This window comes from Herpailurus yagouaroundi, unplaced genomic scaffold (assembly GCF_014898765.1).
Source record: "Herpailurus yagouaroundi ecotype Mexico unplaced genomic scaffold, PumYag 140, whole genome shotgun sequence".
In the NCBI taxonomy this organism is placed as follows: Eukaryota; Metazoa; Chordata; class Mammalia; order Carnivora; family Felidae; genus Herpailurus; species Herpailurus yagouaroundi.
This window is the reverse complement of record NW_024412395.1, coordinates 84,592,587-84,608,433: the sequence shown is the minus strand read 5'-3', so window position 1 is coordinate 84,608,433 and position 15,847 is coordinate 84,592,587. Positions and strand designations below refer to the sequence as shown.

At 39.2% G+C, this 15,847-nt stretch overlaps 1 protein-coding gene across 4 annotated transcripts in view; it reads left to right on the top strand.

Annotated features, from left to right (window-relative positions):
• INO80D (INO80 complex subunit D) overlaps window positions 1-15,847 on the top strand; it is a 69,863-nt gene that overhangs the window by 41,009 nt on the left and 13,007 nt on the right. For all 4 annotated transcript variants that reach the window (XM_040475981.1, XM_040475980.1, XM_040475982.1 and 1 more), the window contains 3 exons: window positions 3,497-3,721; window positions 9,422-9,531; window positions 11,869-12,002. In XM_040475981.1, the coding sequence (XP_040331915.1) occupies window positions 3,497-3,721; window positions 9,422-9,531; window positions 11,869-12,002 (469 nt within the window). The remainder of the gene's footprint in view (window positions 1-3,496; window positions 3,722-9,421; window positions 9,532-11,868; window positions 12,003-15,847) is intronic.

Below are 15,847 nucleotides of genomic sequence, written 5' to 3'. Positions count from 1 at the left end.
AGAGTCAGATGCTTAACTGACTGAGCCACCCAGTATTCCTAGGTTTCTCTATTTAATAATAGTAGCTATACTTGTATTCTAATTTCAGGTAAGTCTTTTCTTTTCATTCTCCTAACAACCTTGGGAGCTAGACAACCCAGCTCTCTCTCTTTTTTAAATGTTTATTTATTTATTTTTGAGACAACACAAGCAGGGATGGGGCAGAGAGAGAGGGGGAGACAGAATCCAAAGCAAGCTCCAGAGCCTGACGCAGGGCTCGAACTCCTGAACCGTGAGATCGTGACCTGAGCCCAAGTCGGACGCTTAACCGACTGAGCCACCCAGGCGCCCCCAAGCCTCAGGTCTCTTTTATTTCACAGATAAGGAAGGAAGGTAACATACCAAGAATGCAGTAGGTGCCAGGCCTTGTCACTGCTGGTCAATGACGGACACTGGCCTTTCTCTGCCCAGTTTGCTACTCTTTCTCCGCAACCAGGTGTGAAATACTAATGTCACAACATCTTAGAAGTGGGAGGCATGTTGGGAGATTTTCTGGTTAAGGACCATGTCAGGGGTGGTCTGTGGACCTGTGCAGGTCTTCAAACTGCTGCTTCCTGGTCCGCAACAAGATAAGCCTGGAAATTCCTTATAAGCTTTGAATACTTTTGTAATGCTGGAACCCGCCTCAACATCCAGGTGCTTCTCTCCATTCACTGTACACTTGAGAACTGCTGGGCTAGTCTCTCCTCCCTGCTATAATATAATGGAGTCTTTTCAAATAACAGCTTTGGCAAATGATTATCTACCTGAGCTTTACTTTCCCTTTAAGACTTGTTGTTTCTCCTCTCTTTTTTCTATTAATAGCCCTTCCATTCTCCTAGTTATGCAAGTTCAAAGTCATTGAGTCATTATTGGTTTTCTTATCCTTTATATCCAGTCACCAAATTGAGTTAATTCTTTTATGATAATGGCCCTTATATGCCTTGTTCCTTCTATTATCTCTGTGCCGTTTTACGTACAGTCACTCCCTTGTCCTTCAGTTGCTGGTTTTGGGCTATGAAATCTGTACTCCTTCCCTAACTGTGTTCCTGTTTATCATGTCCAACGGTTTTCCCACTGCTGCCTTTGATACCTCATCTGTACTTTAAATTCTTTACGTCTGAAATGGAATTTATGTCCTGCCCTGGATCTGCTCTTGTTCCTGTGCCCTGGTCTTCGGTGATGGAAACTGCCATGGGATTCTCGTCCCTTCCATCTACCTGTCCCAGTTGACAAGGTCTGCCTTTTATATATGCGGGTTACCTCTCCTCTTCTGCATTCCTGCTGTGTCACCCCGGCGTGGGTTCTTGTTACCTGTTACCTGGAGTTTCAGAATCATTTGCTCCCTGCCCTTTCCCCCAGTCTCTTCCTCATTTCCGTCTGCTGATGGTGTCATCTTTCTCGCACCCACCTGTTACTGTTACCGATTTTCTTCAAACTCTATGAGGGTCTTCACTGCCTGTAGAATAAAAGTGAAAGCCTTTCATCTGGTGTTTAGTTTAGGTTCAGAAAGTTTACCGTTCCTGCCATCACTCCCCTATGTACCCCACACCTTAGCAAAAGCTAGCTAGTTAGTACTTACTGTTCCCCATCCTGTCCATCTTCAAAGCCTGGCCTGTATTCCTTTATCTTTGTGAGGTGCCCTTTTTCTTCTCTTTAAATTCTGCCCTTTCTTTATGGTTCAGCTCCGTTGACATCTCCTCTATGAAGCCTCTTATCCAGGGGTGCTTGGGTGGCTCAGTTAGTTAAGCATCTGACTCTTGATTTTGCCTCAGGTCATGATCTCAGGGTTCATGAGATCGAGCCCCCACATTGGGCTCCTTGCTGACAGCACAGAGCCTGCTTGGGATTCTCGCTGTCTCCCCACCTCTCTCAAAATAAATAAATAAATAAATGAATAAATAAGCAAGCAAGCAAGCAAGCATAAACAAAAAAACGAAGCCTCTGATCCAGCATACTTGCTAGTGAACTTCAGTGGCACTTGAGCCATATCTGTAACTCTCTCTGTCACTTATTGTTCTCTGCCTCATGTTAAGGATATTAATAGCACCTACTGGCTCAACTAGAGCTCCCGCATGAAATCCTGCTGTGGGACTTTGGGAACAATTCAGAATAAAGATTCCTAGGCCCCATTCCATGGAAATTCTGGTTCAGTAGATCTAGTGTAGGTCTTGGGATCTCAAATTGTGAGAAGCTCCTAGATTTTTCTAACTTAAGGTCAGGTATTTGAATCATTGGTCAGCCTGCCCCACTGTTCTAGTTACTGATTCGATCGTCTTTTGAATTAACTTTGGGTATGTGCTCATCCTATCTAAACCGCATTGAGAATTGCTTACATTTTTTTTTTCTCCTCTATGGTACTCAACATAATAGACACATAGCAAATTGAGTGTTGAATAAATGAAAAGATTGAATAAGATCCTTCAATTGGTATATTTGTAGTAGAGACTATACTTGTTTCTTAGAGAACTTGTTTCTTAGGACTTACTTCTTAGACTGGAAATTTGCGAAGTAGCCACCTACGGACTATTTTGAAACGAAAGGGAATGATATCACTTAGGAAGTTAAGAGAAGCCAAGCAATGATTTACAGAAGATCAGTAAAATAATAAATAGTCTGTAGTATCACATACGCGCTGTTTGAAGAAGGTAAAGTAACCTGGGTCAGTTTTCGAGTCTGGTGTGCATTATTCCTAAGAGTAAAAGGTGAGATTACATTTGTTCCATAGAAAAGTGACCTTTTTAACCTCACCAGGGTAGACACTGCCCGCCTACCACAGCACTCTTGTTGAGTCTCGATGTGGCCTCAGCATCCTTTTCAAGGTTGCAGGCTAGTGGGGGTCCACTGGCCGCTCGAAATTACCATCATGACAGAAAAACCTCTGTGTAATCCATGATACGTGAAATGATGTTTAGGATATCTTCTGTGGTTAAAAAGGTAAAATGAAAAATACTGTGGAATGGTTGTGATCCCTGCAATCAAAATTCTTTAAGTGCTTAGCAAGAAAAGAGTAGTTAAAACCAGCACACATAAAAGGGCAGCTCTTCGAGAAGGTGCTGCAGGAATTCACTGCTCTATTTCTGGTATGACCTATCTTTTATGAAATTTGCTGAGTGTTTCCTCATAACTGCCGTGTCATTTACTCAGACTTTTAGTAAGCAAAGGTAACATGATTTTCTTCCCAAGAATCCCAAGAACCCCAAGTCACCTGAAATTTAGAAGACAATGATGCATGAAGTGTCTAACGAGGAGATGCTAAGAAGGTTCTGAAAGCGTTGGGTTGTCTCTGCTGCCTTACTTGTTGTCGAAATACGGTACTTTCCAGCTCTCCTGGATTTCTCATCCTCTAATTTTGTTAAGCATATGCTCACCTGCCACGGATTTTACCCCATGTTGGCCAGCTTCTTGACCTGCTTTTCCCCTCTCCAATGAGCCTCACACTTAATCAGGTTTTCACTTCTCTCCCTGCGCTTTCCAGGTCAGATGACGATGATACGGAGAGTAGGAGCTCCAGGGTGACCCAACTTTGCACTTACTTTCAGCAGAAATATAAGCACCTCTGCCGCCTGGAGCGGGCAGAATCTCGTCAAAAGAAATGCCGGCACACGTTTAGGAAAGCCTTGCTGCAGGCGGCCAGCAGAGAACCCGAGTGTACCGGTCAGTTAATCCAGGAACTGCAGAGAGCTGCGTGCAGCCGAACCAGGTTAGAACCCTAGGCAGCCACCTGTTTGTAAGGAACTCGTCTCTGTCTGGCTTCTGTATTTTGTTGAGTGGATAGCGGAGACACAGTGGGCAGTGGGCATTTAAACCTGAAATGTCGAAGCATTGCACCTTGGTTTAGTTGCTCAGAGAGTTGTACAGGTGGCAACATAACAGCACCACGAGCTGACAGTAGAAGCATTGCTGTGTTTCTGCCAGATGAATTTATGTAGTGAAGTATTGGAGAGTGCCACCTGTCTTTACAAAAATAACGATGCTTTCAAATTTCATGTATTATTTAGAAGTAGGGTTTATGGGTTTTTTTTTAACCACGAAAGTAGCATTTTACATTTTACTTCTTATTTAAAAATTTTCTTTCTCACATATTATGTCTTCAAAATACTTTATTCCATTGCATTTCTTTTAGGGAAAATCTCTTTTCTGTTTCTAGTCCAGGTAATTGCTTTGTAAATTTGAAAAATGTAGAAAAAAGAAGGGGAAATTTTCCACAATATCACCATGCAGAAAACAAAGAATGAGCACTGTAAATATTTTGGTTGTTTCCTTCTAGTCTTTTCTTCTGCTTGTGTGTACACATGTGTGTGTTTGCGTGTGTAGGAAATCTCCAGGGAGCCATGCATTTGTATTAAAAAGGAAAAATGAGATCATGCTATATGTATATTTTATTTCCTGCTTTTTTCCCCACTTAACATTCAATTATTGCCATTTTCTCCTGATGTTCTTTAAAACACGATTTTTAATGACTTCATAATTAGTCTTTGGACTCCTTAAATTTTAAGTATGTATTTAAGCAACATTGGATCCATACTGCTTAAGAGTTATGTGTCCAGTTTTTTCCCTTAAGAATATATCCTAGCCATTCCCTTGTGTTCTTAAAAATTATTTTGAAAACATGTGTTCTTAAAAATGTGTGATACTATTTTTAAATGAAAATCCATATATTGGAAATGTAGAGCTATCTGATATTTCAGTGAAGAAATTGTATTATTACCATTTTGGAAATTAGTTTAGGTGGTGAAAACTTAATTGTAATTACTTATTTAGGTTATGTACCTTTTGAAACTACTAGCTTAATTGAATTAAAAGTTTCCAAAATATCTTCATATTTAATTAAGGAAATAATTTTCAAATTTAGAAGGCACAGTTCTAGATTGAGTTTATTATTTCACACTTTTTACTTGTTTTTTTCAGATAACAACCTTGAGACACACACACACACACACACACACACACACACACACACACTTTTAGGAGTTTTATGCCAAAATATTAGCAGTGGCTATCTCAGAGGGTAGGATTATTGATAAAGTTTGAAAAAAATTATAGTCTATATATTCCAATTTTTCTCTAATGCTCATAAGTCACTGAGGAAATAGGGGTTTAAAACAGACCAAACTAAGAAAAATAACCTTTGATTTTCAGCTACTGATCATATTTCTTACATATCTATATATTTTTTAGTTTTGTGTATTTTGGTTTTCATTATATTTGCTATTAAAAAAAACAATAACTACTTTTTGATGGCATCTATCCAAAAGATAACTATACCCTTCAGAGTTTTCTGCTTCTTGACATATTTAGAATTGTTTGAAAGCTTGTATGTCTAGTTAATAAACCTACGTAATGATTGCTGCCTCCAGTATTCTCCCTCACTCACAGTTCCTGCTCCTCTGTAGGGGCGGGGGTAGGTAGTGTCCGTTCTGTAACATTCGTCAGGTCCTCGCTTACTGACTTAGCCTTCTCGGAGAGAAATTCCCATGTTCCACTGACTGTGTTTGGTCCCCCTGTTACATGTGCTTATTGAGCTCTGCTTCATTGTAGAATTGTATACAATGTCAGACGGTAATTTTTGTGAGGGCAGGAACAATGTACGTTTTGTTCTTAAGTCTCTAGTGTTGAACAGATGAATAGAATTAAACATGCCTGTTCTCTATTTGTTGAAAGAATTCATTTGGTTTGACATAGGTTTAAAATAACGCTATCTAACATTTACATAATGCTTGGCAAGCGTATCATTTCAGTAGAAACTTTAGTTTCGTCCAGCATGAAGCAGTTTGTATGTAGAGCACTGTATACTTTGAATCTAGTATGTTATTATGACCTTGTCAAAGATGTAAGGGACTGTACTCGGAGTTTGGGACAATTTAGTATTTGTGTAGAAAACTATTTATCTATGATTTTTAGCTGGTAGAATCTAGGTCCCCCTGACCGCTTTTTTTCAGAAAAGTTCCCAAACCACTGTTAGTGATGTTTTAAAAACGTCATGATAACTAAATATTACTAAACAAATACCAAGACGCCTTTTGGTTATGTCACTAAAGATTAGTAAAAAGTCTGTTGCCCAGTGCATCACTGGTACTCATTTAGCAATGAGCCATAATCATTTGTTGGTGATTGGTAACTTGCTAGTTTACATTATATTTTAGGTTCACAAAAATCAGTGTCAGTTGGATAATGCCCTCTATTTGATATTTTTGCTTTCAAAGACCAGTTCCACAAAAGATATTTAAAAAGTCGCTTTTAAAATATTTTAGAAATTAAAACTTTAGTGGCTGCCTTTTAATAGGTAGCCTTTTAAAATATAGCTTGGATATAAGCTGAATAACATTATTCTTTAAAAAAATTTTTTTTAATGTTTATTTTTGAGAGAGAGAGAGGGAGGGAGGGAGGGAACATGAGTGAGGGTGAGGGCAGAAAGTGGGAGACATAGAAACTGAAGCAGGCTCCCGGCTCTGAGCTGTCAGCACAGAGCCCGACGTGGGGCTTGAACTCATGAACCGTGAGATCATGACCTGAGCTGAAGTCAGCCGCCCAACCAACTAAGCCACCCAGGTGCCCCTGAATAACATTATTCTTTCTCATCTAATAACTTTGTCATATATGTTGGTGAATATGTGGAATAAGCCACTGAAATAGCTTTTAAAGTATGTAAACTCTAATTGAACTACCTTGTAGCCACAATAGAGAGACTAGTGCTGTTTGTGTAGAAACTATTGTTAAAGGGGCATCTAATCACACAAAAGAGAAGCTTGTAGTGAGTGTTTTCATATTAAAAACATCAATGGGAATGCAAGCTGGTGCAACCACTCTGGAAAACAGTATGGGGGTTCCTCAAAAAACTAAAAATGGAACTACCCTACGACCCAGCAGTTGCACTACTAGGCATTTATCCACAGGATACAGGTGTGCTGTTTCGAAGGGACACATGCACCTCCATGTTTATAGCAGCACTATCAACAATAGCCAAAGTATGGAAAGAGCCCAAATGTCCATCGATGGATGAATGCATAAAGAAGATGTGGGATATATATACAATGGAGTATTACTCGGCAATCAAAAATAATGAAATCTTGCCATTTGCAGCTACGTGGATGGAACTGGAGGGCATTATGCTAAGCGAAATTAGTCAGAGAAAGGCAAAAATCATATGACTTCACTCATATGAGGACTTTAAGAGACAAAACAGATGAACATAAGGGAAGGGAAACAAAAATAATATAAAAACAGGCAGTAGGGACGCCTGGGTGGCTCAGTCAGTTGGGCATCCAGCTTCAGCTCAGGTCATGATCTCACAGTCCGTGAGTTTGAGCCCCACGTTGGCCTCTGTGCTGACAGCTCAGAGCCTGGAGCCTGCTTTGGATTCTGTGTCTTCCTCTCTCTGTGCTCCTCCCTTGCTCATGCTCTCTCTCTCTGTCTCAAAAATAAATAAAAACATTTAAAAAGATTAAAAAAAAAAACAAACAACGGGGAGGGGGACACAACAGAAGAGACTCATAAATATGGAGAACAAACTGAGGGTTACTGGAGGGGTTGGGGGGGGGATGGGCTAAATGGGTAAGGGGCACTAATCCTGAAATCATTGTTGCACTGTATGCTAACTAACGTGGATATAAATTTAAAAAAAAAAAAGTAAAATAAAAAATAAATAAAAACATCAAAATGTTTTGGTAATTCTCCCTTTGTTTTGTTGGGATTATCTGGATAATAAAATAGATCTAATGTCAGGCATTTTTACCTTAATTATCCAGGGGCATATTGAAATTCTGACTCTGAGTTTATTTATACTGACTTTATTTTGCTGTTTGTTTTAAGACATAGATCAGCAATTTTAAAAAATGAAACCGGTGGTTCCTTTTGAAGTGTAGGATAAAGAAAATGAGGGAATGTGCTCTACCCTAGGTTTTGTAGATGGCTGAGCGAATTATTAAAAAGTGTTCTACAAAAATTATCCATTCAGCATAGAGAACTACCTGCTATTTAAATCTAGACCAAGAGAATTTGGGCTAAGCTGCCAAAATAGTAAAGCTTCCTTTATTTGAAATTGTGTGTCCTTTTTACAGAGCTGAAGTTAATGGCCCACTTCCCCATTCTTGTGATTCTGACAAATCTTACAGAACTGTCAATTAAAGCAACTTCTCTGGCAGCCCCCGGTTATCTGTTTGCAGTTACTATTTATATGAAAGTTATAATAGAAATGTTGTTTAGATTTGCTATAAATTCATATGTAATTTTGGTTCTGTATGACCTTCTAATTAGCGTAAGCCATTCTATCAAAATCCTTAGATATAGAAACAAACAATTCAAAAGATATTTTGTTTTTGACACCTGACTTGTGATTCAGTGTATTACGTAGATTCTTTTTCTACGCTCAGACGTGCATAAAAGCCTACTAGTTTGTGATGCTTTATAGAATCAAACAGGGTCGTTTTGTACTTCTGAGAATTTGGATATTTTTATTTTTTTTATGTTTGTGTAAAACTATGGAAAGATCCAGAAACTAATAAAATGAATACTAACTATAGAGGGAGTAGGAACTTGCAAATTGGGACAAGGGGAGAAAGGAGACTCTCCACTGCTTGGTTTTTATTCTTTGGTTTTTCTGGAACCATGTGAACACATCGCCTATTCGTAAATTTAAAAACAAGATTTAAACATTGAAACATTGAATGTGCCAAGTGGAGATAACATTTAATGAAAGAAGGAGTTGCACATACTATAAAAAGTTAAAAGAATATATCCAAAGTGAGTTCATTTTGGAAGATGAGAGCAAATCAATCATTTCTGCATATCATAATCCCTTTCCTCACATCATAGATCAAGTTTTTTGCACATTTACTGTTCAGCAGCTTGACATGGCCCAAATCTGACGATGATAATAATACCAGCAACTAACAGCCATGGACTGTTTACTAGGTATCCTACCATCTGCTACTTATGATAGGTATTTTGGATGTGTTGTATCTTGGTGCTTACCTGTCCACTAAAGGTACTCTGTCTCCACTTTATAGGTGAAGAAGTTGAGACTCAAGCGAGGCTAAGTAACTTGCCCAAGGTCACACAGCTAGTAAGAGTTAGGGCTGAGATTCAGAATTAGACCCGATTAATCTAGTCTCATGTTCTTGATCACTTTTGTCTGCTTGTTGCCTCTTTGTGAAGTAAAAGGAACCAAAATGTCACTTAAGAAAGAAAAAAAACCAGACATAGTGGAAATCATTTATAATTATTTCTTTTGTCGGTAAATTAGGGAAATATTGGAACTGGTCATCGTAACTCATATTTACCTTTCATTTAACGAATGTGGAAAAGTAAAATGTTGGTGTTGCACTCTGCTAACATAGTGTTGAAAAGTTGCCCTGGATTCCTAACGCATTGTTAAAAAATTAATGTGTTTTTCCTTCCTTAGCATAAGCCGGACCAAGTTGAGGGAGGTGGAACCAGCAGCATGCAGTGGAACCGTGAAGGGTGAACAGTGCCCTAACAAAGCCCTTCCATTCACCAGACATTGTTTCCAACGTATCCTCTTAATTGAGTGGGCATAAAAGTATGAATTCATTCGGGTTCATATTTCATTCTTAAGCCACGTGAATGACTTTTGAAATCATAACTATTTGATGTTCAAAATAATTTTTATATAACTTCTAATTTTCATGATGTCTTCTGGATACTTTTTCTCTGCTTACATCATTGTGATTCTTTTTCAAGAATTACATCAAAATTGGCAAAATTGATGGCAAGTAGCAGATTCTTCCAGTGGCTGGCACTTGATTAAATTTTGTTAACAGAATTCTGGTTCTTGTGGTGCCTCTTAAGTAGCTTGTAAGAAGCAACTATATATAACACTCAATTGATGGAAATATCAAATCATATTATTCAAAAACTGTTTTTAATCTTCCAAGAAAGTTATACAATTTTACAGTGTGCCTTTTGCTCTGGGAATAGTTTGCTATTTGTGTTGGGTACAGTGCTGATTTGAAATGAAGGAAGGATGAACTTCACTGACTGGGAAAAAAGATACATTAAGACAGAATATACTAGAAGGAAACCTGTGGTAAAAGGGTTTCATTCAGGCTGGTTATGAAGTCTTACTATTTTCCGTTTTATTAAACATTTAAAATTGAGTAGCATTTAAAAAAATTATACAGTAGCAGTTACTTGTTCTTTATTGTCTTTGACTTTTTGCCTTCCTTTCTGTTCTTGGGATTAAATTTTCACTTTTCAGCATCACTTTCTATGTAGTTTTACAAATCGCCTTAACTATAAAAGCAAAAAGGAAAAACAGAAGGGTACTTTCTTGATAGGTATAAAATAAGTCTTAGAATATGTAGCCAGGGGCTAAAAGTTTGGATGCTTAAAAATGTTTATGATATAAAACTGATGTTCTGGGGCGCCTGGGTGGCTCAGTCAGTTAAGCATCCAACTTCGGCTCATGTCATGATCCCACCATTCCCGAATTCAAGCCCCACGTCGGGCTCTGTGCTGACAGCTCAGAGCCTGGAGCCTGTTTTGGATTCTGTGTCTCCCTCTCTCCCTGCCTCTCCCCAATTCACGCTCTGTCTCTCTCAAGAATAAAAGTAAAAGCATTATTAAAAAAAAAAAATAAATAAAACTGATGTTCCAATTTTAATGGTATGGTTTTGATCTAAAAGTAAGTTTTCATAAGTTGTAAGTTTGAGTTTTGTGTTGGAAATGCTAAATGAAAAATCCAAATTTGGATCGATGAGTTTTTTAGAATTAAAATATAATTAAAATTTTTATTCTTTTTATTTTTATTTTTATTTTTATTTTTTTTAATTTTTTTTTCTTTTTTCAACGTTTATTTATTTTTGGGACAGAGAGAGACAGAGCATGAACGGGGGAGGGGCAGAGAGAGAGGGAGACACAGAATCGGAAACAGGCTCCAGGCTCCGAGCCATCAGCCCAGAGCCCGACGCGGGGCTCGAAATCACAGACCGCGAGATCGTGACCTGGCTAAAGTCGGACGCTTAACCGACTGCGCCACCCAGGCGCCCCAAAATTTTTATTCTTTTTAAAGAATATTTATATTTGAGAGAGAGAGAGACAGAGGGTGAGTGGGGGAGGGACAGTGGTAGACTGAGACCGAATCTGAAGCACGTTCCACTCTCTGAGCTGTCAACACTCTGAGCTGTCAACACAGAGCTGGCCGCAGGGCTGGAACTCATGAACCAGGAAATCATGACCTGAGCTGAAGTTGGGACACTTAACCGACTGAGTTACCCAGGTGCCCCATTCTTACTAAGGATTGTATGCAAAAAGTTTTCCTTAAAGTTTTTTGTTTTTGTTTTTGTTTTTTTTACCATTATAGTGCAACTTTTAATAGTGTGTGAAGACTTAAACAACCCTCCTTTTTCCAAATAACAAAAATCAGAAAGGCTATTAAAGAGACACCTATTAGGAGTCCTTTAGCAAAACAGACTCTTTTATCTTCTGATAAATTCAACAATTACCATTTTCCCACATCAGTAGTTGGGTTCATTCTTTAGCTTTTTTTTTTTTTTTCAACGTTTATTTATTTTTGGGACAGAGAGAGACAGAGCATGAACGGGCGAGGGGCAGAGAGAGAGGGAGACACAGAATCGGAAACAGGCTCCAGGCTCTGAGCCATCAGCCCAGAGCCTGACGCGGGGCTCGAACTCACGGACCGCGAGATCATGACCTGGCTGAAGTCGGACGCTTAACCGACTGCGCCACCCAGGCGCCCCATTCTTTAGCTTTTATAGATAAGAAAATGTATTACTTGCTAAACATAAGGGAAGAAGCAGATTTTATATACAAATTTTAAAAAGTAATTTGAGTTTCAGTGTATTACATTCTTAACTTTGAAAAACACAGATATCCTCTTGAACCGCTCTCAGCAGCTTTTCTCAAGTTGCACGGCCAAGTTTGCAGACGGACAGCAGTGCTCTGTGCCCGTGTTTGACATTACACACCAGACCCCTCTGTGTGAAGAACATGCCAAAAAAATGGTGAGTTCAGATTTTATTTTTGGCAGCAGAGACTTTCAAACTTTGGATAGCAGTCCACAGTAGAAAATATTTTGTGACTTGGTACAAACTGTATGTAAATATGTAAAATATCCTATATCATATCATATAATGTAATGTAAGATAATGTAATATATAATATGTAAACATACTTGTCATGACCCATTGAGTAAATTTCATAGCTTCATTTTTAAATTTTTATTATTGTTTTTAAAGAGTGGGTGTTTTGTTTTGTTTTTTTTTTTTAATAATGCTTATTTATTTATTTTGAGAGAGAGAGAGAAAATGAGCTTCAGCAGGGGAGGGGCAGAAAGATAATCTGAAGCAGGCTCCCTGTTGTCAGCACAGAGTCCACTGTGGGATTTAATCTCATGAACTGTGAGATCATGACCTGAGCCAAAATCAAAAGTCAGATCCTTAACTGACGGAGCCACCCAGGTGCCCCTTCATAGCCTCATTAAAAAAAAAAATTAAAAAAAACCTGTCCTAGGGGTGCCTGGGTGGGCCAGTCACATGCACCCAGTCTCTCTCTCTCAAAAAATAAATTAAAAATAAGTTAAAAAAAAAAAAAACTATTCTAGAAGGTATTTAGTAGTTACTAACATATAGTTATTTTGTTTATTATCTATCCTTATTCTATACCTGTCTTTGCCTTAAGGTACATTTTCTTACACTTAACAGATTTTTCAAGCTTTCTTTGCCCCATTTCTTTAGATTTTTGCTTTTTTATATTCAATTCTGTGAATGTCTTGGATATTTGATAAGATTTCGGCCAAAAGCCAACCCTTTCTATAATTCTATTGAACTTAACTATTGCTTCTGTTAATGCTAGTATCATAAGCCCTAATTAATTCAGAGTAATTTGGAAGGAGAGGTAAGTCGGAATTAGTGGACTATCTGAATTACATCATTATTTTTAAAAAGTGCATTTTTATTACTTTTACCTAGATACTTGCTGAGTTCTGCTATTTGCAAGGTAGTATGCAAGGTATATGTGTGAAAAAGCTAAGTAAGACAATTCTTTCCCTCTGCAAGCATTTTACAGTTTCAGGGGAGCAGCAGGGTAACTGGATGGCCATTGGACCAGGACCTCATAGTCTAAGGCTCTGATCCTGGTGTTGCCACCAGCTAAATGTGTCACAAGGACTGTTGTAAGTTAAAGATTACGTCTGAGTATAGCAACGTTTGTACCCCATCAGTCCCCCAGTGAGAGACTTAATACTGGGTGATAAAACCTACGCAGATCTCTTGGCTCTGCTTTCAAACTGTCTTGAATCCAGACACGTTTTGCCAACTCCACTGCTACCATTCTGCTCTCGAATTGGTCTGGATTATTGTAATAGTCTCCTAATTGGTCTCCTTATTGCCCCCTTCTTATCTGCACCCATATGTCCTGTTCACACAGCAGTCCGAGTAGGCTGTGTGTGTCCCACTTCCTTTGAGTTTATGTGCAGTAAAATCCACTCTTGGGTGCACAATGCTGTGAGATTGACAGTGCATACATCCCTATAACCGCCACCATAATCAAGATCTGCTGTCATTCCCCCCAAATTCTCTTGTGCTACCCCTCTGTAGTCTACCCCTAAGTATCTCCACTGATGTTTTCCTGTCCCTGTAATTTCATATTTTCCAGAATGTCTTATAAAAGCCTTTTATTATTAAAAAAAATTTTTTTTTTATTTTTTGCATTTATTTATTTTTGAGAGACAGAGCACAAGCAGGGGAAGGGCAGAGAGAGAATGAGACATAGAATCCAAAGCAGGCTCAAGGCTCCGAGCTGCCAGTGCAGAGCCCGACACGGGGTTTGAACTCACGAGCCGTGAGATCATGACCTGAGCCAGTCACTTAAGTGACCCATTGAGCCACCCAGACGCCCCTAGAGGCCTTTTAGAGAATGCACTTGTGGTCACTTTAGTTCCCTGGTCAAAACCTTCCAATGGCTTTCCAGCACATCTACAATCAAATCTAACATTCCGCCCCGGCGCCCAGAGTCGAACGTTCTTATCACGGCCTATGAGACTTCCTGATCTGGCCTTGTAATTTTTCCAGCTTCATCTTGTACCCTCTCCTTACTTCCAGAGTTTCAGCAACATTGGCCTTCTTGCTGTTTCTTCAACCCTTGAAGTATGCTCTCACCTCGTGGGCCTTGCACTTGTTTTTTTTTCTCTTTTCCTAGGATGTTCTTTTCCTTGGTTTCTACATGCCTCTCTCCTTCATTTCATTCGGGTTTCTGATCCAATGTCACGTCATCAAAGAAGCCTTCCACTTCCTCTCTGCCCAGTCACTTTTTATCCTCAGACTGTACCTTATTTTTCTTCCTAACATTTATGTCTGTCTCATTGTATTACTTACTATTTTATTTATTGTCAGTATCCTTTTACTAGAACATAACCTTTACAAAGGCAGGAACATTTTTTGTCCATTGCTGTATCCCCAGTGCTTAGAACAAAGATGCTCAATAAGTGATTGTTGGATAGTTAGACGCATGGCCGGGAGAGGTTGAGATTCAGAATTAGACTCAAGTGCTGGACAGGACAGTCATTGGTAGAAACTGAAGCTACAGGACATCCAGGCTGTGACACAGAACATGTTATTCAATGGCTATGAGACCAGACAGCAGATGGTAAGTTAGTAAATGCAGCATCCTGGCACGGAAGTAGAATGAGGCAGTGAGAAAGTTGAGAGTGAGGAGTGTTTGCAAATAGTGGAGACAGTGAACAGTTGGCATTAGGAAAGCCGCTAAGGCATAGGGGCGCCACCTCTGTGGGGGAGCTTCGTGGGGGACTACCAAGAGCATGGCAGGGCCTCATTCTGGAGCAGTTCTGTGGGGACTGCCTGGCACATTACCAAGAATATTGCCGGGCTGCACAAGCTTAGGAGAATAAGACACACACCTAGAACTAGAACCAGGTGGTACTGGAGTGTCTTATGATGAGTAGGACTGGTGTATCTTCAGCTGGACAGACTCTCCTGCTTAACGTCTCTGCTGGTCCTAGAGGGAAAGCCTGGATGGATGCCTAGCATCCTGGTGGGTACTGGTGGCTGCTTAGTTACTATTTGTTGAGTTAAATGATGGATACGATAAAAGTAGACCTCAAGTATTGAGCTAAAAAGGACTATTAGAGGCTAGGAAACAGCCTTTCTTTGTTTTTTTGTTTGTTTGTTTTATAAATTTGTACACTTGTGACTTTAGTCTGTAATTGTTTTTAAAGATTTTTTTTAAATGTTTATTTTTGAGAGAGAGAGAGGCAGAGAAAAGAGGGAGACACAGAATCTGAAGCAGGCTCTAGGCTCTGAGCTGTCGGCACAGAGCCCGAAACGGGGCTTAAACTCATGAACCGTGAGATCATGACCTGAGCTGAAGTTGGATGCTTAACTGACTGAGCCACCCAGGAGCCCCTGTAATTGTGTTTAGATTCAAGTATGTGGCTAGTGTTAAACTTCTTTTAGATTTCCTGGATTTATACTTTCAGTTGTAAAAATCACTATTTTGTATACCACCAAGAAATTTAAAAATGCTGCACAGTACACTTCTTACCACTTAAAATTTTTGTTTTTGTTTTTAAGTTGATTTATTTATTTTAGAGAGAGAGAGAGTGAGAGAGTACGTGAGCAGAGGAGGGACGGAGGGAGAATTCCAAGCAGGCTTCATGCTCAGCACAGAGTCCGATGTCGGGCTTGATCCCATGACTGAGATTGTGACCTGAGCGGAAGTCAAGAGTTGGATGCTTAACTGACTGAGCCACAGGCGCCCCTTTTACAATTTTTGTTTTGTATGTATCAAAATAGCTTCTTTTTTTTTTTTTTTTTTTAATTTTTTTTTTTTT